Source organism: Notolepis coatsorum, assembly GCF_963971535.1.
Source record: "Notolepis coatsorum genome assembly, chromosome: 14".
In the NCBI taxonomy this organism is placed as follows: Eukaryota; Metazoa; Chordata; class Actinopteri; order Aulopiformes; family Paralepididae; genus Notolepis; species Notolepis coatsorum.
In genome coordinates, this window is record NC_140178.1 from 16,353,061 (window position 1) to 16,375,448 (window position 22,388).

A 22,388-nucleotide genomic window follows, 5' to 3' on the forward strand; every position below is an offset into this window, starting at 1 on the left:
CATCATAGCAGCGTCATCAAGTACACTGTATAAAATAAGGGGAGGGGAGGTAGGCTGCACGATTCTTGCTCAAATGTGAATCACGATTTTTCTCTCTAAGAATTGAGATCACGATTCTCTCACACGATTCTTATTTTGTCATAATTTTAAAAAGTTAAGTAAAAAAATATATATATATATATATATATATATATATATATATATATATATATATATATTAAAATGTTTTAAATGTAATTTTTTTTTTTTAAATAGTCAGAATTTAGAAATGAGATTGCATAGGTCTATGAATCGAGATCACGATTTTCTTTCGATTAATTGTGCAGCCCTACTGCAGATTATTTGACCATTGATCTGTACAGATTATCGTGGTGTTCGCCCTCTGGTTGACCTCCTCACCTGTGGGGGGCATGGCCTGGTACTGTCCCGGTGCCGTCTGGCCAGGCTGGTTCATGTAGACGTTGTGCATGGGCGAGCCTTCCACCGAGCCGGCTGGGCTGAAGGTGCCCGGGTAACTGGGCGGAGCGCCGGGCTGGTACACCACCCCTCCCGCCACGTTGGGGGGCAAAGACTGCATCTGCAAGAACACACGCACGTGAATTAATTAATGCCGTTTATACCTTATATATATTTATTCTTACCATATACAGTATATATATATCCACATCTGTCTATACATACCTACATAAATCCTTATTACATATCTGTAGATACTATATATATATATATATATCCCTTACCGGGCCAGTACGATTTACTACCATAGTGTCTTTATACCTGTATCACTGTAGATATTAATACTACAACTCTGTACATCTGATTAGCACTGTTACTCAGTAGTACTCATTTATATATTTTATATCCAGTTTAATCTCCTGTACATTGTATATTACCGTTACATTTGCACTCTGGTTGGATGCCAAACTTTCTTTTCGGGGTGTACTGTACTTGTGCTTTATGATGACAATAAAGTTGAATCTAATCTAATTTAAATACACATGAATTAAGAATCAAGAATGTCTGATGCATTGATGAATAAGATGTGAAATCTTTAGAGCTTCAGACTCTTTATGTTGTTCAGCCTCCAGGCCAGGAGGCGTGTACCTGTTCCGCAACAGTAAGTTACTTCCGGGGTAGGCCTGATTGGCCCCGACAGGCACGTGACGCGGCAAACTCAGGACGCGCAACGAGGCTGCTGAGAGCTGTCGCGCGGAAATAGGCTGTCTATTGCCATTCTCTAACACAAACTCTAACCTTAACCAGCTCCTTAACAGCGCCTAAACTTAACCGTTCTAACCTTAACCAACTCCGAAACAATGCCTAACCTTAACCTTAACCATGCCTAACCTTAACCATAGAAAGAATATTGCCATTCTCTAAGACAAACTCTAACCTTAACCAGCTCCTTAACAGCGCCTAAACTTAACCGTTCTAACCTTAACCAACTCCGAAACAATGCCTAACCTTAACCTTAACCTTAACCATGCCTAACCTTAACCGGCGAAAGAATACACGTTAAAAAAAAAATCACGTAAAAAAAAAAAGATTTGATGGGATTCGAACTCACCAACAACAGACCGCAGGATCGCAGGACCGCTGCTCTGCCAGGTGAGCTATAGCGCCGAATGAGAGTCATGGCGTATTTGGACGGTTACGTAATTCCGTAAGCTCTGCCGCTCGGCTCCGCGGAGCGTGCCGCGCGGCAGAGAAAGTTGCGCGTCACGTGCCTGTCGGGGCCAATCAGGCCTACCCCGGAAGTCACTTACTGTTGCGGAACAGTTACACGCGGCCAGGAGTGGCTCCATGTGACCCATTAAACATCCGTGTGTTGCTCTTAAAAAGCTATCCAACCGAGTTTTCTTGTAAACAGCTTGTGTTTGTTTATATTCACATTCCTACCAGAGTAGTTTTCTGTTGTTGTTCTATTATAATAATAATAATAATAATAATAATAATAATAATACACTTCATTTGTATAGCACCTTTCATGCAAGAATTGCAGACACAAAATAGACATCGGCATAAAATTAGCATAAAATTGCCATAATTGAGATTATTGAGAATTGATATTGACAAAAGATTTGTCATTAAAATAAATATATAAATATATATATAAAAAAACAGAAAGAATAAGAGCAGTGAACCTTCCTGTTGTCCTTACCCCATTCAATGTTTAACATATCTAAATAAATGGTTGACATTATTTATTTTGCTTATTATTTCATGACTTTTCCCTCATTTAATTAACAAGGACAAATGGGTAAACATAAAATTAACATGATTATATGTTTTCAAAGTCCTGTACACAATTTGTACACATCGGTGTTCCTTGGGGTCAATTTGACCTCAGGCTGTTTTAACTGTATAAAAACATATACAAATTTCAACATTTTACACGCGTTTGTTTAGGATGATATTGAGGTGACTATTACATGGAAATGTATAATCTCTAACATCTGTAACATCCCTCTGCTTTAGGGCCCTAATCTAACATAATCTTAACAACCATACCTGCAGTGCGGCGAGAACCACTAATTCTGTGGTTCTGATATTTCCTGTGAAATGGGGAGGGGGTGTGCATAATATAACCCACTTCGCAAGAACTCCGATATTTCCTGCAACTTCGGCAGTTTTACGCAGCATAGGGGAGAGGCGCGAACACATAAAAGCGTGCATAGCAGCCTTCTAAACCACATTCTACTCACGCCTGCACATTCTTTGAGAACACACTTCAAAACCTTTTAGGGAGAGCGTCATCAAAGTAACCTCGCCAGGCGGCTCAGCGAGGAAATTAATGGGGCGTGAAATTAAAACGTAAAACACATGTTTAATAATAGGCAGATACGTTTTCTGAAAGATGAACGGCTTCTAATTTAGGGCAGGTATATCCTACATTTCTGAGTTTGTTTGTCTCCCAGTGTTTAAAAAACCAAACCAGGTTTGACTCAGTGACTCATGCTGGACCAGGCCGTGAGTGAGCAGAATCAACAAGTGGAAAAACAGCGAAAACAGAGAGACGCGGACTCAGCTTCTTCCCCCAGGCCTCCAACACCCAATACTGATTTCTCCACATACAAGCACACATGAACACACACACACACACATCCTCACTTACACTCTCTCACACACCCATACATAATACACCCCAAAAAGGTAACTTTAAAAACTACTTTTTGCAATATCCCGAACCCTTTGTATATTATGTATATTATTACCTCTTCTACTTCTACTCTTACATTTAGCATTGTATTTTATTCTTACGACTTTTTCTCTTATCGTATTTTATTTATTTGTATTTTGCACTATCCAGGGGGGCATGGCCACCTACATTTCACTGCATGTCTTGTGTATGTGACAAATAAAACTCTTGAATCATGAGGTGAGTGTGTACCTGGGCGTAGGGCAGGGAGAAGGTGGGCATCTGGGCCCTCATCTGGATGGTGTGTTTCTGCTGCTCCAGCCTCATATGCCGCTCCTTCTCCTTCTACTCTTACATTTAGCATTGTATTTTATTCTTACGACTTTTTCTCTTATCATATTTTATTTATTTGTATTTTGCACTATCCAGGGGGGCATGACCACCTACATTTCACTGCATGTCTTGTGTATGTGACAAATAAAACTCTTGAATCATGAGGTGAGTGTGTACCTGGGCGTAGGGCAGGGAGAAGGCAGGCATCTGGGCCCTCATCTGGATGGTGTGTTTCTGCTGCTCCAGCCTCATATGCCGCTCCTTCTCCTGCTCCTGGAGACGCTGGATGGCCAGCTGCCTCTGCATCTCCAGGTACTCCTGGAACACAAGACACCCGACAGTCACACTGTGCACAGTATTCCAGATACCAGCTCCTAACGTGGTTCATCTAAGACGTGAAGAGGCGCTTTACACGCAAGTTCATTATTCCCGGTATTCATCGTGTATATACGTGATGAACATTGTGAACTTACACAGACCACAAAACCCAACAGTGAACGTGACATTTACAAGCATGGGAAATATGCTAATATGGCCATATCCTGGGTATCTCAGCCAGGTTTTTCATAACAAAGACTGCTGCCAATCGCTGAAGAACTAACGGCTGGTGAACTTGAGAACCGTTAGGATTATCCGACTCTTAATAATAAACACTGTTAGGACTGACTGACTCTTAATAATAAACACTGCATGGACTCTGGTGCAGTGTGTTACTACGGTTTGGACCATGTATACCATCATCACTATTATTACTACTGTCTGATTGAATCCTGCCACTCACTACTGTTCACTACTAGTACCGTGATCACTTGTCATTATTACTTGCACTTTGTTCTATGTTCTATTACCTATGTAACTATCCTACCTCTTGGGGTGGCGTCACTGACAACACAGTCTATCCACATAGTTATCTTCCCCTCGGGGTGGCGTTGCGTCTCTACCTGTTTCTTCTGCCTCATGATCTCTAGTTTCTGTGCCAGCTGGATCAGCCTCTGTCTCTCCGCCTCCTCCGCGGCGTGGCGCATCTTCTCCCTGTGCTCGTCCCGCAAGGAATTCAGGGCTGCCCGTGCGTCGCGCACCTGAGCCAGCTTGTCCTGCAGACCCTCATAGTACACTGCCAACGACAGACACAGGGTGAAGATGAGATCCCCCATGGGGAAATTCAGGCGTCATAGCAGCATGGGGGGGAGGGGAGGTAAAGGTATGGGCAGGGTAATAGTAGAAAGATATAAATATAGGCAATACAATTATAATAAAAATAAACAGTGTAAACAATAAAACGTACTCTGAATATATAAAAATATGAGAAAAATAAACAATGTAAACAAAAGGTGCAAATGAGGGTCAGTATGCCCTATCGGTTACGGTATATTATATGTTATAATATAATTTCAATACATTTAGATAAATTATACATTTAAAAATTCAGATGGGACAACCAGGTGAGGGGAAAGAAAGAGGAGGATAGTATACAGGGGGAGGGATGACCAGGTGAGGGGAGAGGAAGAGGAGGATAGTATACAGGGGGAGGGATGGCCAGGTGAGGGGAGAGGAAGAGGAGGATAGTATACAGGGGGAGAGATGACCAGGTGAGGGGAGGGGAAGAGGAGGAGGATACAGGGGGGAGGTGTGAACAAAAGTCCTTGAAGGGAACTTCCACACTGGACACATGGACACACACAGCTAGAGACACACAGACACTCACATCTCTTCTCGTCCAGCTGGTTGAGGACGTCCAGCAGCTGTGGGTGCATGTTGTTGATGGACTGGAAGAGGGAGAGCACGGCGCTGTCGTTGGTGATGCTGCGCCCGCGCATGTGGTTGCTCTTCATGCGGTTGAGGAAGGTGGTGACGGCGTTCTGCAGCGCCTTCAGGAACTGCTCGTGGCTCTCTTCCGACTCGCCGTTCTGGTACTGCTGCTGGAGGGGGCGAGAGGGGAGGGCAGGGGTGGGCGGGAGGGGAGGGGTGGGCGGGAGGGGAGGGCAGGGGTGGGGGAGGGGAGGGGTGGGCGGGAGGGGAGGGGTGGGCGGGAGGGGAGGACAGGGGTGGGCGGGAGGGGAGGACAGGGGTGGGCGAGAGGGGAGGGGTGGGCGGGAGGGGAGGACAGGGGTGGGCGAGAGGGGAGGGGTGGGCGAGAGGGGAGGGTAGGGGTGGGCGAGAGGGGAGGGGTGGGCGAGAGGGGAGGGGTGGGCGGGAGGGGAGGACAGGGGTGGGCGAGAGGGGAGGACAGGGGTGGGCGAGAGGGGAGGGCAGGGGTGGGCGAGAGGGGAGGACAGGGGTGGGCGAGAGGGGAGGGCAGGGGTGGGCGAGAGGGGAGGGCAGGGGTGGGCGGGAGGGGAGGACAGGGGTGGGCGAGAGGGGAGGACAGGGGTGGGCGAGAGGGGAGGGCAGGGGTGGGCGAGAGGAGAGGGCAGGGGTGGGCGAGAGGGGAGGGCAGGGGTGGGCGAGAGGAGAGGGCAGGGGTGGGCGGGAGGGGAGGACAGGGGTGGGCGGGAGGGGAGGGCAGGGGAGGGGGGAGGGGAGGGCAGGGGTGGGCGAGAGGGGAAGGCAGGGGTGGGCGAGAGGAGAGGGCAGGGGTGGGCGAGAGGGGAGGGCAGGGGAGGGGGGAGGGGAGGGCAGGGGTGGGCGAGAGGGGAGGGCAGGGGTGGGCGAGAGGGGAGGACAGGGGTGGGCGAGAGGAGAGGGCAGGGGTGGGCGGGAGGGGAGGGCAGGGGTGGGCGAGAGGGGAGGACAGGGGTGGGCGAGAGGAGAGGGCAGGGGTGGGCGGGAGGGGAGGGCAGGGGTGGGCGAGAGGGGAGGGCAGGGGTGGGGAGGGCAGGGGTGGGCGAGAGGGGAGGGCAGGGGTGGGCGAGAGGGGAGGGCAGGGGTGGGCGAGAGGGGAGGGCAGGGGTGGGGAAGAGGGCAGGGGAGGGCAGGGGTGGGCGAGAGGGGAGGGGAGGGGTGGGCGAGAGGGGAGGGGAGGGGTGGGCGAGAGGGGAGGGGAGGGGAGGGGAGGGCAGGGGTGGGCGAGAGGGGAGGGGAGGGGTGGGCGAGAGGGGAGGGCAGGGGAGGGGAGGGCAGGGGTGGGCGAGAGGGGAGGGGAGGGGTGGGCGAGAGGGGAGGGCAGGGGTGGGCGAGAGGGGAGGGCAGGGGTGGGCGAGAGGAGAGGGCAGGGGTGGGCGAGAGGGGAGGGCAGGGGTGGGCGAGAGGAGAGGGCAGGGGTGGGCGAGAGGAGAGGGCAGGGGTGGGCGAGAGGGGAGGGGAGGGGAGGGGTGGGCGAGAGGGGAGGGCAGGGGTGGGCGAGAGGGGAGGGGAGGGGTGGGCGAGAGGGGAGGGCAGGGGTGGGCGAGAGGGGAGGGCAGGGGTGGGGGAGAGGGGAGGGCAGGGGTGGGCGAGAGGGGAGGGCAGGGGTGGGCGAGAGGGGAGGGCAGGGGAGGGGGGAGGGGAGGGCAGGGGTGGGCGAGAGGGGAGGGCAGGGGTGGGCGAGAGGGGAGGGCAGGGGAGGGGAGGGCAGGGGAGGGCAGGGGTGGGGGAGAGGGGAGGGCAGGGGTGGGCGAGAGGGGAGGGCAGGGGTGGGCGGGAGGGGAGGACAGGGGTGGGCGAGAGGGGAGGGCAGGGGTGGGCGAGAGGAGAGGGGAGGGCAGGACGTCATTTGGGGTGTTCCGATTTCAGTTCGGCTGGTTGGAAGGAAATATCTCCAAAATACATATAACGGGGTATCTGCAAGTTTCAATAAGTTCAATTTAAGACTTTTTCCAGACCTTTTTAATACCACTAAATTGAATGCCAATTTTACAACCATACTAGCAAAAAAAAACACATAGCGACCATTTTTCGACCCTGCGGGGGTCGAGCTACTATTGCACTAAATGGTAACACTTGAATATATATAAATGAATACGTTATGCAAATATGTAGGGCTGTCTTAAACACTTCGAAGCTTCGTTTGATGGGCATGGGATTCGAATATGAAAATAAAATTCGATTATAAAAAAAATAAAAAATACAAAATCAACTCTGCCTCTCTTTGTTAATTACAACAAGCAATGCCGTTTGTTATTTAAGATGAGGTTGGACTCGGCACTGACAGATTTGTGTTCATTGTGCTGCTTTTATAAAGCCTCAAATGACGGCTTACAATATTTCATGAAAGCAAAGTGTTTTGTTTGTCTAATATTTAAAAAGGTTTAAACTTTACAGCACTGACAAAGTTGAACAAAGTGCCGTACAAGTCCCACAACATAAACAAAAAAAAATATTAATAAAAAGAAAATATTTTTTTTTAATTTCGAAGCTTCGAATTAAAATCAAATCTTGGCCCCGAAGCTTAGAATTCCAAAAAAGGTCAGCCCTACAAATATGCAACTTGTTTGTTGAAATGTTAATAAATGGGAGCTTCCTCACACAGCCATCTCTTTCCCGACAATCCCCTCTGTGCACAAACCCTTACATATGGTAATTAACATTAAAACACCTGCGGCTTATAGTCCAGTGCGGCTTATATATGTACACATCATTCGGGCGGCTACGTGGCGTAGTGGGCAAGGCGCTCGCCACGAGTGACGGAGACGCTGGGCTTGCCTGTTCGAGCCCAGCGCTCCACATTGCTTTCAGTTTAGCTGGTCGTTCATACTAATACACATTGGCCGTATTAGGGGGTGGGAAACTGATGGGTGGGGATCGGGCATTGTGGACAGCGACTCCTACAGGTCGGTTGGTGCGCCTGCGCAGTAGAATCAGGAAGTGTCGGGGGCAGCGTGAGCCTCCCACGCGTTACTCCTCGCCACTGAGAGATCGAGCTGCGCAGGTGAAAAGATGCGACTGCTGTTACCTCAAGTACCGGAGGGGACTTGTGCTATGTATGACTTAGCTGCTGCGGCTTATATTCAGGTGCGCCGTATAGTCCGAAAATTACGGTACTTGAATACAAAAACATTTCATATATTTAATATTTTAATTATTTAATCTCCCGACCACCGGGCTGGAGATAGCTGTGCAAATTAAATGTAAGATTTTGTAATACTTATTAAGGCCTTGAATTGAGAATTAAGACTTTTAAATACCCCGCAGATACCCTGCCTTAGCACCACGACTCAGCATACCTCCACTATGTTGACTGGCTGGACCTGGACCTGGACAGGGACCGGGACAGGGACAGGGACGGGGGCGTGGCTTTCTACAGGCTGGCTGATTGGTAGTGGTGGTGGTGGTAAGGGCTCAGCCAATAGCACGGGGGCAGGGGCTGAGGGGGTGGGACTCTTGCGAGCTTCTTCCTGTTTCTTCTCCCAGTACGTTCTGTTCAGGTAGCGGGCCAGCTGGAATGGGATCACACAGTCACATTAGTGATGTCATAGAATGTCATGATTAGTGATGATGTCACACTAGACTCCCGATACCGATGGCACGCAAGACGGCAGCCGTACCTCTGGGTCCACGTCTTCAGCCGCCGGAGCGGAAGAGTTCTGCAGGGAACAAAATAAAAAAACACACAACTGCTATTCAACCGTTACTTAGATTACATTTACAAATGTATTGTCATCATACACAGCACAAGTACAGTACAAAAGAAAGGAAGAAGTTTGGCATCCAACCAGAGTGCAAATGTAACAGTAAAGTGCAAGAGTAATATACAATGTACAGGTGATTAAACTGGATATAAAATATATAAATGAGTACTACTGAGCAGTAGTGCTAATCAGATGTAGGTACAAAGTTGTAGTATTAGATAGATATTTTGGAAAGAAGTGACCCAGCAATTATCAAATCTCTTATAATAATTATAATTTAGTAATTATAATATACCTGTACACCCCTCTGTATTACTGTTGAATGATGTCTTTGAACATGCAGTACCTCCACAGCTAAAGAGATTGGTTTTATCCGGTATCACAGTGGCTAAAAAGCTGATAGCATCACGATGTTCAACCGGAAAAAATTTGTCGGAAGGTCTGGACTCTTACATATCTCGATGTGATTTATCAAGAAATATCTACAGCAAGAATTTTGGGTCTCAATGAATCCAAAATGACAATGTGGTTAGAAGTGGTGGAGAGAATAAAAGCTAGCATATAATGGTAGTGTCTGGTTAGGAACAAGTTATAATGGTTGGATTATCCAATGGGGGGTCCGGGAGGGGGGGGTACGAGCTAGAGCTATGTGTGTAGGTTTTTAGATAACAGGTATTAGGGGTATATCCTGTATAAGACATTTGACTAAATGGTAATTTCATTGGATATGCACTGTAATTAATGCTTGTATATCTTATCGTGTGTTGTCATGTTTGTTTATATGTTTGTTTAAAAAATAATAAAAAAAAAAAAAAAAAAAAAAGTTGTAGTATTAATATGTACAGTGATACAGGTATAGACACTATGTAGTAAGTCGTACTGGCCAGCAGCGTAACTAGTAAGAGTAGGTAAGGGATATTATGTACAGATATAGTATCTAGCGATATGTAAAAAGGATTATATGCAGATGTGGATAGATATATATACAGTAAGAATAAATATATATATATATATATATATATATATATATATATATATATATATATATATATGGTATATACAGCATTATTGTACATGCCATCATGCAAAGTTGTATGGATGCAAAGATCAGAGAGGAGCAGAGAGGGGCAGAGGTCTCACCACCACAGGAGAGGAGTAGAGCGTGCTGACCGGAGGGGCTGAGGAGGTCACCGGGGTGGGGTCAGCTTTAGGATACACTGAATATGAGTTCTTCTGCCTCTGTGGACGTATGAACACACCAGTGTTAGTGTCTCAGTAGTACACACACGTACTGTCACCAACCAGAGTGCAAATGTAACAGTAAAGTACAGTAGTACTATACAATGTACAGGTGATTAACCTGGATATAAAATATATAAATTAGTACTACTGAGTAATAGTGCTAATCAGTAATCAGATGTATGTAGTTGTAGTATTAATATGTACAGTGATACAGGTATAAAGACACTAGTAAGTCATACTGGCCAGCAGTGTAACTAGTAAGAGTAGGTAGATTATAGTATCTACAGATAGATATATATTAGGGCTGTCAAAGTTAATGCTTTAACTTTGGAGATTAATTTAAATCTAGATTAATCTATGGAGTGGAAAAGCTTCAATTTTAGCGCCGCGGATATAAGAAAGAGGTCTAGCTGAGTCAATGTTGATGGTTTTGTTGAACCTTTGTATTTCACAGAGAGAAACTGTATTCAAAGAAAGGTATTAAAATAGTCTTTGAATCGAAATATACTTTCTTTGTGTTGATTTTACATTAATTCCATGATTTTACTCAAGTAAATATCTGTTACAAGCTTCGGTCTTAAGTAGAAAAATGCTATTTTTAATCTAGATTAATTACAGAAAATTGTGAGATTAATTAGTTAATTATTTTTAATATACTAATATATATATATATATATATATATATATATATATATATATATATAACCCTATAATCCATAGTAGTGTAAACTATAGTAGTTAAACATGAATGACTCAATGAGATGTGCTACTCCTTGTGAACATGCACCACGATTTGTAAAAATGGTTGCATCTCCTTACTATGTGACCCACCGTCCTCTCCTTCTCCTCAGCCTCACTCTGGGACAGGGCGATAGCCATCTGTAGCTCCTCCTCCTCCTGCAGGGCGGCCTCATCCCTCTTGGGGGGCATCTGGTGAGACGGGGGTGGGGACAGGGGGGGGGGGGGGGGTGAGGGGGGCGCGGCGAGACCCAGGGAGGGAGGGTGGCGGGGACGGGGGAACAGCAGAGGGACAGGTAAGCAGGGCGAGGTGAGAGGACACAGGGGGGGCGCTTCCAATATAGAGTGGGGAGAGCAGGAAGAGGGACTCGACGACGAGGTGGCTCCCAGTGGAGCGCTGGGAGGGGGTCCGAGGGGACCGCTGTGCTCAGCGCGTTACAGTCAACAGAGATCCCCAATAAATCAACTATATTTATTATGATATATATAGTAAACGAATAGATCCCTACTCCACTATATTTATAATATATATAGTAAACCAATAGAAATATAATCGATCCCTACTCCACTTATATTTAGAATATATAGAGTAAACCAATACAAATATAATCAATCCCTACTCCACTATATTTATAATATAAAAATCTGACAAGGGGACAGGGGGCATCAAAATATCACACTCCGAGGCATACAATTATATATATATTTTTTAAGATGAGGCACCCTCTTATCTTCTGGACGTCTGTTACAAAGACATTTTGAGGCACCCTCTTATCTTCTGGACGTCTGTTACAAAGACATTTTTTTTTTGTTTGTTCTTAATTGTTATTCTCTTGCCTCTTCCGTTTTAAAGAAAGGTGTAGTCAATTTGATGCCCCTTGGCTGAGCGGCGAGTGGCCATAGATTCACTTACTGTTTCTTGGACCACTACCTGAGACTGCTGCGACAGGGGGCTGGTCAGGTACTCGGGGGGCAGCTCAGCGGAGCCCGCGGACGGGGCCTTGCCCTCGGCCTTCCTGGGTGGGGGAGAGAGGGAGGGGTGGCTGGTGAGGAGAGGGGATCAGGGAGGACAGACAACCGCGTCAATCAGCAGGTGGTCAAAAGCAGTGTGCAAACATCAACAACAACAAAGCAGTGCATCCATACCGATTCAGACAAAGAGCAGCAATAAGCCTGAGCAACATAGGAAGTACTGTGTGAGCCTTAAGCCTCTTAAGCCCTAGCCATATTTTCAGGAAATTCGCCAAAAAATACATACCCAAGTAAATGGAAGATTGCTCCACTTCTACCAGGGTCATTTGCATGTTCTTGGTATCTAGAGACATCTGTGGAGCTCAGGGAATGTATTCCCAGTGTCAGAAATATTGTGTCCGTTACTAGGCTTGAGTAAATTGTAATGAACCAAAGGAGAATATCGATTTTATTTGTCCATATTTGACGGTGAATAACACCATGCTAACATTGACCAGACGTGAAAAATTGCCACCGAGCTCATTCAGCACCTTCTTGAGATCACGTGTACAAAAGATTGAAGCAAATGAATAAAGGGCAGATGATTAACAGGAGGTTTTGTAGAGATAGTACTGAATTCTGCCATCCAGACACATGCAATTTGAAATGTGATTATAGAATATCAGGCCTATAAATTACCTTATTATGGCCAAGTCACACATCTATGGATCGGGCCAGATCTCCCCTTTCCAATGGCAGAGTTCAATCTGGATTTAGTACCACCAGGCGCCCCCGACAGGGCAGCAAAAACCGTGAATGAAATCTACTGTAAGTACAGTTACTTTTTTATAATGTAAATTGCTCTCCCATTTTTTTCTCAGATTGCAATTTTTTTTTTGCTAGACGTTCACAGAAAGGTAGAGAAACTAACTGTGTTCTATTTTATGGCAATAACGTTCAGGTTTGTTCCACCCGTGAGATATGATCACGAAAACTAGAGGGAAAAAAAGCTTCACGCTAGAAGTCAGATGATTGACAGGGGCAGGGTTTCCGTTAGAATTTTTTTTTGCAGGTCTGAGTGTCCGGTAGATTTCAATCTACCGGACAAATGGGATAAATTCCGGTCAGAGTTTATTGAGCTTAAAAACAATTGATAGGCCTATATAAAGAATGACATCATCAAGGCATTTATAATATTTTAACTTAAAACTAGACTACTTTTGCGTATATACAGTCATTAATATATTCCAAATAAAATAAGTCCCTCGAGACTGCGTGCTGCTGCCGACTTGAGGTGTCGGTGGGCAGTCTGCCCGACCTTAATAAACAGCAGTCTGTTATAATCACATTTTTATGAGCTAACGAATTCCGTTATATTGGACATTTGTATTAATTATATCAAGCGAAGAACTGAGAAATTTGGCAGAGAGACGGCAACATTATCGTGGGTTTGCGCCGTGATGTATATCTCCACCTCCCAACGACTTGGTGCTGCTGCTCATAATGTCCGGTGAAAATAATTCCCTCTAAGCACAATTTGATTATTTGAATTGTATTAAAATAGGCTAAAATTAAATAGCCTATGCGATGAACGAAACAATCATTACATTTGTCGTTGCTTCACCAAGCAGCCGGTCAATGACATCCTGTGTCAGCGAGCTGGCAGCTGATATATTTACGTGAAGCATGGAGCAGGAGCAGACAGAGCAGAGCAGCGGTGTCAGCAGCGCCCCCACCCAACAGCTGAATTGCCAATGGCTGAATTGGAGTACTGCACCCTGCCAAGCCATGCTTCACGTAAATATATCAGCTGCCAGCTCGCTGACACAGGATGTCATTGACCGGCTGCTTGGTGAAGCAACGACAAATGTAATGATTGTTTCATTCATCGCATAGGCTATTTAATTTTAGCCTATTTTAATACAATTCAAATAATCTAATTGTGTTTAGAGGGAATTATTTTCACCGGACAGTATGACCGGAGAGATTAGATATGTCGGACTTCACCAGATTTTGCCGGTCAAATACCGGTAATTACCGGCTAACGGAAACGCTGGACAGGGGCTGGCGTGAGCTGGGAAGTGTAGTTTTTAGAAATTCAAAAGCCCATCGAAAGCCCTGGATCTCTTCTCTCAAAAGACTACACTCAAGTTAGGTTGCGCCACGTCCTCGCGTCAATATGCGAGGATGCGCTGAGATTTCTATAAACTCATATTTCACTTATAACACTTAAAATTAACAAATGTATAGTGCTGAAAATATACACATCGACTGCTGTTTTGACAGGGTTAGGGTCTTTAATCTTGGCTATATTTGAAAAAGAAACGCAACATTAATTAATACGTTCTGTATTGATGGATTTTTGGCGTGATATCAATCTCATACCGGTACCAGACCGCTCTGGCTTAACCCATTCAGTGCCAACCATGAGATTAGTCAGGTTAACTCGCCATGCGTTGAGTGCCAAGACCCGAGAAAACCCGAGTTGTAATCGTTATTTCTTTTATTAGCAATATCCATTCATTTTTCATCCATCCAGCCTGACGTTATCATTGGGAATGGGTCTGAGCTCGAAAAGGGCAAATACCGCCGCCTATCGTCTCCCGGATGGTATTGCAAATCATTGGATTGGATTGGGTGGGCATGTGCAGAGAAAAACTCCGGTCCGGGGTTTTCCCATCTCGGACAAGCAGTATCTGTTACCACATTCACTGGGGAGGCTCGGAGCAGCTTTCGATTATGTGTTTTGGTGCTATAACGTTGGATCAATAAACGCGATCAATATTTGGAATGGCGATCAGGAATTGGATTAATCTTTTCTGATCTGAGGTAAGGACTCTATGTTACCAGTCTTGGGTTAATCAGATGTTTTTTTCTCTGCCATCGCAACGTGTGTGTGTGCGTAACGTTAGCCGTATCCACGGCATGGATAATCGATTTTTCAGCCCGCTTCTCTAGCGTGCATAAATACACATATACTATCGATAATCTAGCGTTTATTTGAAAACGATTCATAAATCAGCCGAAAAATGACGTGTTTTGTGTATTCCAGTAAAGGGCTATCATCGCGGATTTCTCTGGAATTCTCCAAAATCTCCAAAACTATACTCGTATTCAAAACGGTATAAAACGGAAATGTACCAATGAAAAAACAATTCGTTTCGTACATGTTGACTGCAAGTAAGTCATTGATAAGCGAGGGGTGTTTTAGACCCATAGCCATAATTTAAGATATAGTTTAGGCGTTCGCAAATTTCCCTGACCTCCCATTGACTTCCTTACTGGCATGCTAGCCCTAATATGGTCAAAGGGGCGTGGCTCTGAATGAGTTAAGAGGTTAACTAAGGATGGGCAAAACACACAAAATTACTATTGCGATAGTCACTGGGAACTATTTTAATACTAATCGACCCCGCCCCCACGTTAACATATAATTTAGTTATTACTAAATAGCGAACGTGACATAATCAAACAAGCAAGCTAGCTGGCTGCCATCATTGCTAACAGCTAGATATTTTTAGTTGCAGCATGCTAACGTTATTTCCACGGACAAAAGCATTCATTCTGAAAGTTACATCGTTGCTTGAAATGTCTGAGCTTCCACATTAACGCATGGTTTTGTTTTTACTTAATAGCGAACGTGAGATCATCCAACAAGCTAGCTAGCCGGCTGCTGTCATTGCTAACAGCTAAGGCTAGCAGACCAGGCTAGCGAATTTCCGGGAACAAAAGCATTCATTGTGAACGTTACATCACCGATGCTTGAAATGAGTGAGCTTAGTGAAACAACGTGGCAAACGTACATAAAGTTGCTACCATGTAACGTCTCCGGTCTCTCTTTCTTCATCTTTATTTTCTGTTCTCCCAGTTGTTAGCAGACTGTTATGCTAGCTGGCTAGCTAGCAAGGTGTACCCAGCATGCTGTTCAGCAGTGTAACAGTTAATAGGGTCCCCTCTCAATACACTACAGTGTAGGTGCCAGTAAAAATATATTTTTAAAACAAAACGATATTGCATAAACTATTCGATTTTTTTAAAATAATTTTGAAAATCGTGAGCCTTAACAAAGCAGTGCATACTGACTGAAGAACATTAGCCGTAAAGCAAGTAGCAATGAATGCTTACAGTGATCATGCATAGAAGAGTAGAGCTGAAAACAGAAGCAGACTCTGAGGCTACAGAGTGCAGTATTTCTAGCAGAGTGTTTTCAGACAAGAATGGGGAAGGGAAGAAAAGGAACTGCATTCGCACAAATGTACAACTGACCCGTCTCAAGCCCCACCCTCTTTCCTTGATCCTTCAATCACAACCGTTGCTTCCCTCGGACAAGCATGTTCTGAGGAAAGCAACGGTTGCGATTGGAGGATCAAGAAGAGAGGGGGCGAGGCTCGAGACGGGTCAACCGAAGCACAATGCGTAAGTTCACATTGCAGTGGACAGCTGCTGGACTATTATCATCATCCAGCGCATACTTTACACACAGACCGGAATTCAAACCAGTTCCGGCTGTTCCGTTGTCAACGTCTCCCTCTCTCTACTCACTTGTTGAGGATCTCAAAGCAGGGCTCGCACACGCGCACTTCCTTCTCGATGCCAAACTTTGGAATGGTGGAGTACTTGGAGGAACACTTCCCACAGAAGATCTGACCGCAGGCTCGGCAGTGGTGCTGGAGAGGCCAAGGAGAACGGAAAGCGCGCTCAAAAGAGAGCAGTGATCCGATGGCCGACTAGACACTGTAGAGATAGATGTGTGTATGTGTGTGAGTGTGTGTGTGTGTGTGTTAGTTACTCAATAAGCGACACAGTGGCCTAGTTTCCGGGTAAGCCAAGGCCAGCCTACCTTTCTAGTCATAACACCAAACTGGACTCTGCACCGGTGGCACTCCTCTGCGTCGACCCAGTCCGGGGCCTGGAGAGGACAGAGAGAGACGTTAGCGCTTTACTAATAATAATAATAATTCATTTAATTTATAGAGCGCTTCTCAGTAACCCGAAGTCGCTGACAGTAGGCAGAAAGAAAAGAACAACAAAGAAACATAGAACCACAGGGGAAACAGGGACCAATATGAAATACACAGTAGCATAGAGGCACAATAACAACAGGATTTGAGGAGGGAGGTTATGGGTAGGGAAGGTTAAATGCTAGGGAGAACAGGTGGGTTTTGAGACAGGATTTGAAGGTGGAGAGTGAGGGAGAGACTCTGATGGTCTGAGGGAGGGTGTTCCAGAGTTGGGGTGCAGCACGTGAGAAGGCCCGATCACCAAAACTTTTGAGTTTGGATGACTGGACAGTGAAGGAAGCAGTGGAAGAGGACTGGAGGAAGTGGGTGGGGCGGTAAGGGAGAAGGAGGTCAGTCAAGTAGGGGGGGGCCAGGCTATGGAGGGCTTTGAAGGTGAGTAGTATTTTGAAGTTTATGCATTCCATGATCGGGAGCCAGTGGAGGACAGGAGTGATGTGGTCACGGGACCGGGTGTTGGTGAGGAGGCGGGCATCTGCATTTTTGACCATCTGAAGTTTATGGAGGGAGCTACTAGACGTTAGCTCTTTACTATTACAGTGAAATGCTTGGTTCTGAGCTAACGTTCTTGGAGAATGTGCTTCATACAGTAAAAAAAAATTAAAAGAGGGATAAAGTCCCAACACTATACAAACTAAAGTACAACCTAAGTACAATGAAGTAAAAATGCAGACAATGAGGTACAAAAACTTTGGATGTAGTGCAAATCTCTTTAATAAATAAATAAAATATGGTGTAGTGTTAAAGTGTCTAAAGTGAGTGTTAAGGTGAGTGTTTGTTTAAAGTGAGTGTGTGCATGTAGATGTGTGTTGATACATAGTCAGAGCATCTTGATGGCCTGGGGGTAGAAGCTCCTTCTGAGTCTCTATGTACCGGCCATGAGACTCTAAGCGCCCTGGCCGCGTCTATTCTTATCCTAACGGATTTATGCTTCCGCGTTCTGCGATCTGATTGGCCACTGACGTACGCTAGTTTTGCCCCCGGTAAGTTATCTACGCCAGTTACACCCAGCTCGCGCCTGCATTATCCAATTCATCTTTGAAATGAATCATTCCAGCAAAGTAGGCTTCTATTATTCGAATTACTGTTTTAATGGGTATCACGGTAGTAAGTCCTACTGTAGAACATGACATATTAGCATGACATCTGATTTATTAATGCCAATACTAAAGATTAGGGACAAATGCAATTGGCACAAGTGTAAATCATGGATTAGTCACTCAGTTTTAACATCCGACTTAGCTCACCTCGTTAGTCTGCTGGCTGTGGATCATATGGTCACAAGTTCAAATCACTCTTGGTTCAAGTATATGTATGTATTGTGCTGTATAATGACAATACATTTTAATCAAATCTCATTTTGAAATTGATACGCTGCCCTATGGACACGACAGTGGCAGACAGCTTCGGAGGTGATTGCATTGCACCATGGTGATCCACTCAACAGGTAGCGATTTGAAAATGAGATTCGATTCAAAATAAATGTATTGTCATTATACAGCACAATACATAAATATACATACACACCATCCAACCAGAGTGGATAAATTAATTAAACGTAAAAAAAAAATAAAAAAATTAACCAAGAGTGATTTGAACTTGTGACCATAGGATCCACAGCCAGCAGACTAACAAGGTGAGCTAAATCGGATGTTAAAACTGAGTGACTAATCCATGATTTACACTTGTGCCAATTGCGTTTGTCCCTAATCTTTAGTATTGGCATTAATAAATCAGATGTCATGCTAATATGTCATGTTCTACAGTAGGACTTACTACTGTGATACCCATTAAAACAGTAATTCGAATAATAGAAGCCTACTTTGCTGGAATGATTCATTTCAAAGATGAATTGGATAATGCAGGCGCAAGCTGGGCGTAACTGGCGTAGATAACTTACCGGGGGCAAAACTAGCGTACGTCAGTGGCCAATCAGATCGCAGAACGCGGAAGCATAAATCCGTTAGGATAAGAATAGACGCGCCCTGGCCATACCTGTACCTCCCCTCACCCCTCCTGCTACGATGTCCACATTCCCCCAAGAGGATCAATAAAGGAATATCTCATCTCATCTTATCCAAAATACTTACTTAGATGAGATGATATGAGAGAAAGAAAGAAAATAATCTCACTCTCTCAGCAGCAAACATGGCATCGCTCTCCTTAAACTCTGGAAACACGTGACCTGTGGTAACAAACAAAATACACTGTGAATGAAACGTCTCTACTGCTGAAACGCCTCTACTGCTGAAACTTATTGCATCTATGCAACATCTTACACCGGGGGTAATTCCTACACGTATCAATCAAATTCCATTACTTTTCCAACATGTTAAGCGATATTTCTGTGACCAAATGTGTGTCACAGACAGTCTCAACCTAGTTACTTGTGTTCAACAACAACTCCCCACCTCAAAGCATCTTATCTTATCTCGTCTTAAAAAGGGGGAATTCAGAAGAACATGTGATGTCGTGACTCGTGATGTGTGTAAACATGGCCACTCACCCTCCACCTTCATGATCTGGTAGGTGTCCTGGACCACCTTGTACTTGGGCTCGTTGCGGAAGGCGTGGGCCCAGGCCTGGATCAGATACAGGATCTTGTTCCTGACATTAGGCTCCGTCTGCTTCAGGGGGCAAGCGGTGTACAGCTCAGTGAATAACAAAATTATGTTTACCTCCCAAAGAAAATAAACTGCAATGCAAGGTATTTTTCAAGTCCTACTTGTATGTCTACATTTCTAGGGACTGGTTGGGTTTGCTGTAATAACATGCTTGTTGTATCCTCTCCTCTAGAGGGGCATGGAGGTGGGAAGTCCCTTGCTTTGGTCTGTCTGACACAACAGCATGTGACCGAGCAGTGACATCATCACCAGGAAGTGGAAACTGGCATGAGTTGCCTGAGCCTGCATCACATGAAAGCGACCGTCCAATCAAATAGTGCTAACTCATACTTTAATCCGGTCACTGTCTGACGGCAGCAGTAAGTGATTATCAATGCTAGAGAGAGAGAGAGAGAGAGAGAGAGAGAGAGAGAGAGAGAGAGAGAGGGAGAGAGAGAAAATGATCTGAAATTGATCTGCCTTAATATAGCCGATACCGATCAATTAAAATATGCAGTGATCAGTTGATCGGCACTGTGCGGTACGATCGGGACATCCCTAATTACATTGTTAATAATGAAGCTAATTTCTGTTCGAATCCAGCTCACAGCTCCGGGGTTGTCACCAGCTTGGCTGGCCGTCTGCACTGATACGATTGGCTGTATCAGAGGGTGGGAGAAGCTGGCGGGGTGGGTCCAGGTCGTTGTAAACAGCGACTCCTACAGTTCGGTCGGGGCGCCTGCTAAGCGCGGATTGGACGTGAGGGGGATAGTGTGGTCCTCCCACACGCTACGCCCTCTCAGTGAGAATCCGCGCTGCCAGGTGAAAAGAAGCGGTGATTGGCTGGACGTGTGTCGGAGGAAGCACGTGGTAGCCTCCACTCTCCCATATGATCTGACTGTAGGGGGTAAAGCGCAGCGACCAGGAAGGGACTGGGAATTGGCATACGACTAACATTGGGATGGGGAGAAAATCGGAGGAAAATGGAGGGGGAAAAAGACCAAAAAAAAAAAAAAAAAAAGAATTCTGGCATTAATTACTTTGTTCTTGGGGCGAAAGGGGAAGTGTTACTCTTATCCTTGGATAAATGCCACCACCACATTCCACAACAGTCCTAACAAAGGAAGGATACTGGTGGTGATTATATTTTTTAAATAAAAAGGTTAAAGCTTATGCAAATTAGGGATGGACACAAGTAATGTTTTCCCAGATCGAGTACTCGCATGAATTACTTGAGTAGTGCTTGAGTAATTGTTTAGGGGGGAAAAGATTACAATGCATCTTGAAGCGCATGGCAGAAGCAATAACAAGATATCGCACGGAGTCACAAACGCTATAGATTTTATGTCTTGCTCCGCGGACATAATGCACATAATGCGTATAGTCAGTCAAAACAGTCGATTACCATTTGGAATAATTACCTCCACTCATGGAACGGCATGTCCGTAGCAATACTAGTCTATGAATGCTACGCAAAGTGGGCGACATGTTGTTGGCACAATTAGGAAATGCACAAATACAAACCGCTGTTTTTATCTTTTAGATAACGCTAAGGCATAAAAAAAATATATTGTTTGGTTCCTGTTGGTTGTCAGTTAAAGGGGAACTCCAACATTTTGGGAAATTAGCTTATTTAACATCTTCCCTGGAGTTAGACAAGAAGATACATACCTTTTTTGTCTCTGTGCGTGCATTTTAGCTTTGGGAATAGACGCTCCGTTAGCATAGCTTAGCTTCATCACTGGAAGTGAGGCAGGACAGTAGCCTTACAGTGCCTTACAGTGTATTGCAAGGTCTGACATTGACCAAACTTGATATGCATGACCTTGGTGGGCTCTAGGTCAACTCCTGAAAAGGGGGTCAATGTCAGACTTTGCAATCAAAAGTTAGGGGGCTAATAACCCTTGCCATAATTTCTGTGCGCCCCCTAACTTTTGATTGCAAGGTCTGACATTGACCCCCTTTTCAGGAGTTGACCTAGAGCCCACCAAGGTCATGCATATCAAATTTGGTCAATGTCGGACCTTGCAATACACTGTAAGGCACTGTAAGGCTACTGTCCTGCCTCACTTCCAGTGATGAAGCTAAGCTATGCTAACAGAGCGTCTATTCCCAAAGCTAAAATGCACGCACAGAGACAAAAAAGGTATGTATCTTCTTGTCTAACTCCAGGGAAGATGTTAAATAAGCTAATTTCCCAAAATGTTGGAGTTCCCCTTTAAGGCCATGAGTAGGTAGGGAATTTATTTAATTAAAAAAAATTATTTTATCTCTTCCCACTATGGATAGGGAATTTCTTTATTTAATTAAAATGTTCACGACAACATGGATGCATGTACTCTGCCAGCATGTTTAATATCCATAATACTAAAGGTTTGACTAAGATTTTTATGAAACTTTATTGTAAAAAAAAAAACTCATAAAATAAATTGGGTCGCACCTAAATCGGCAGGGTCGGTCGGCAACCAGAACCAAACCATTATTTTTGTTAGGCCTAAGCTAGCAAACTTTTTACGTTAAAGTGGACGATCCACACTCCAAAACTTCCTGCAACAACCCCGCGGGATTTCAACGTTTTCTGTTTCATTGGCACAAACAAGCACTTTGGGGGGACGGATTTGGTGGTAACCCAAAGGAAATTGAGTACCCTCAAAAACCAAGAGTTTCACATTTTTACATTTGAGTAATTTAGCTAACGCTTTTATCCAAAGCAACTTACAAGTCCTGTACAACAAGTCAGCAGGAAGGGTACAACTCTGGCAGTTAACACATTCGTGGCCAACCACGTATATATACGTGTTTCGGATCCAACACTTGAGGGCCAACCACGTATATATACGTGTTACGGTTGTTTTGGCTTTTATTCCATTGTAATATC

The 22,388-nt window shown here is 45.0% G+C and overlaps 1 protein-coding gene across 18 annotated transcripts in view; it reads right to left on the bottom strand.

Moving 5' to 3' along the window:
- hgs (hepatocyte growth factor-regulated tyrosine kinase substrate) overlaps window positions 1-22,388 on the bottom strand; it is a 41,418-nt gene that overhangs the window by 7,931 nt on the left and 11,099 nt on the right. The window contains exons 5-18 of one of the 18 annotated variants that reach the window (XM_084328406.1): window positions 19,414-19,531; window positions 19,040-19,092; window positions 16,730-16,798; window positions 16,432-16,556; window positions 11,852-11,954; window positions 11,032-11,130; window positions 10,099-10,197; window positions 8,875-8,913; window positions 8,554-8,766; window positions 5,178-5,391; window positions 4,414-4,586; window positions 3,650-3,790; window positions 3,392-3,484; window positions 400-577 (exon numbers count right to left, since the gene is read on the bottom strand). In XM_084328406.1, the coding sequence (XP_084184532.1) occupies window positions 400-577; window positions 3,392-3,484; window positions 3,650-3,790; window positions 4,414-4,586; window positions 5,178-5,391; window positions 8,554-8,766; window positions 8,875-8,913; window positions 10,099-10,197; window positions 11,032-11,130; window positions 11,852-11,954; window positions 16,432-16,556; window positions 16,730-16,798; window positions 19,040-19,092; window positions 19,414-19,531 (1,717 nt within the window). Of the gene's footprint in view, window positions 1-399; window positions 578-3,391; window positions 3,485-3,649; window positions 3,791-4,413; window positions 4,587-5,177; window positions 5,392-8,553; window positions 8,767-8,874; window positions 8,914-10,098; window positions 10,198-11,019; window positions 11,131-11,851; window positions 11,982-16,431; window positions 16,557-16,729; window positions 16,799-19,039; window positions 19,093-19,413; window positions 19,535-22,388 lie in introns of all 18 variants that reach the window. The other 17 variants (XM_084328420.1, XM_084328417.1, XM_084328415.1 and 14 more) reach the window with 17 other exon arrangements.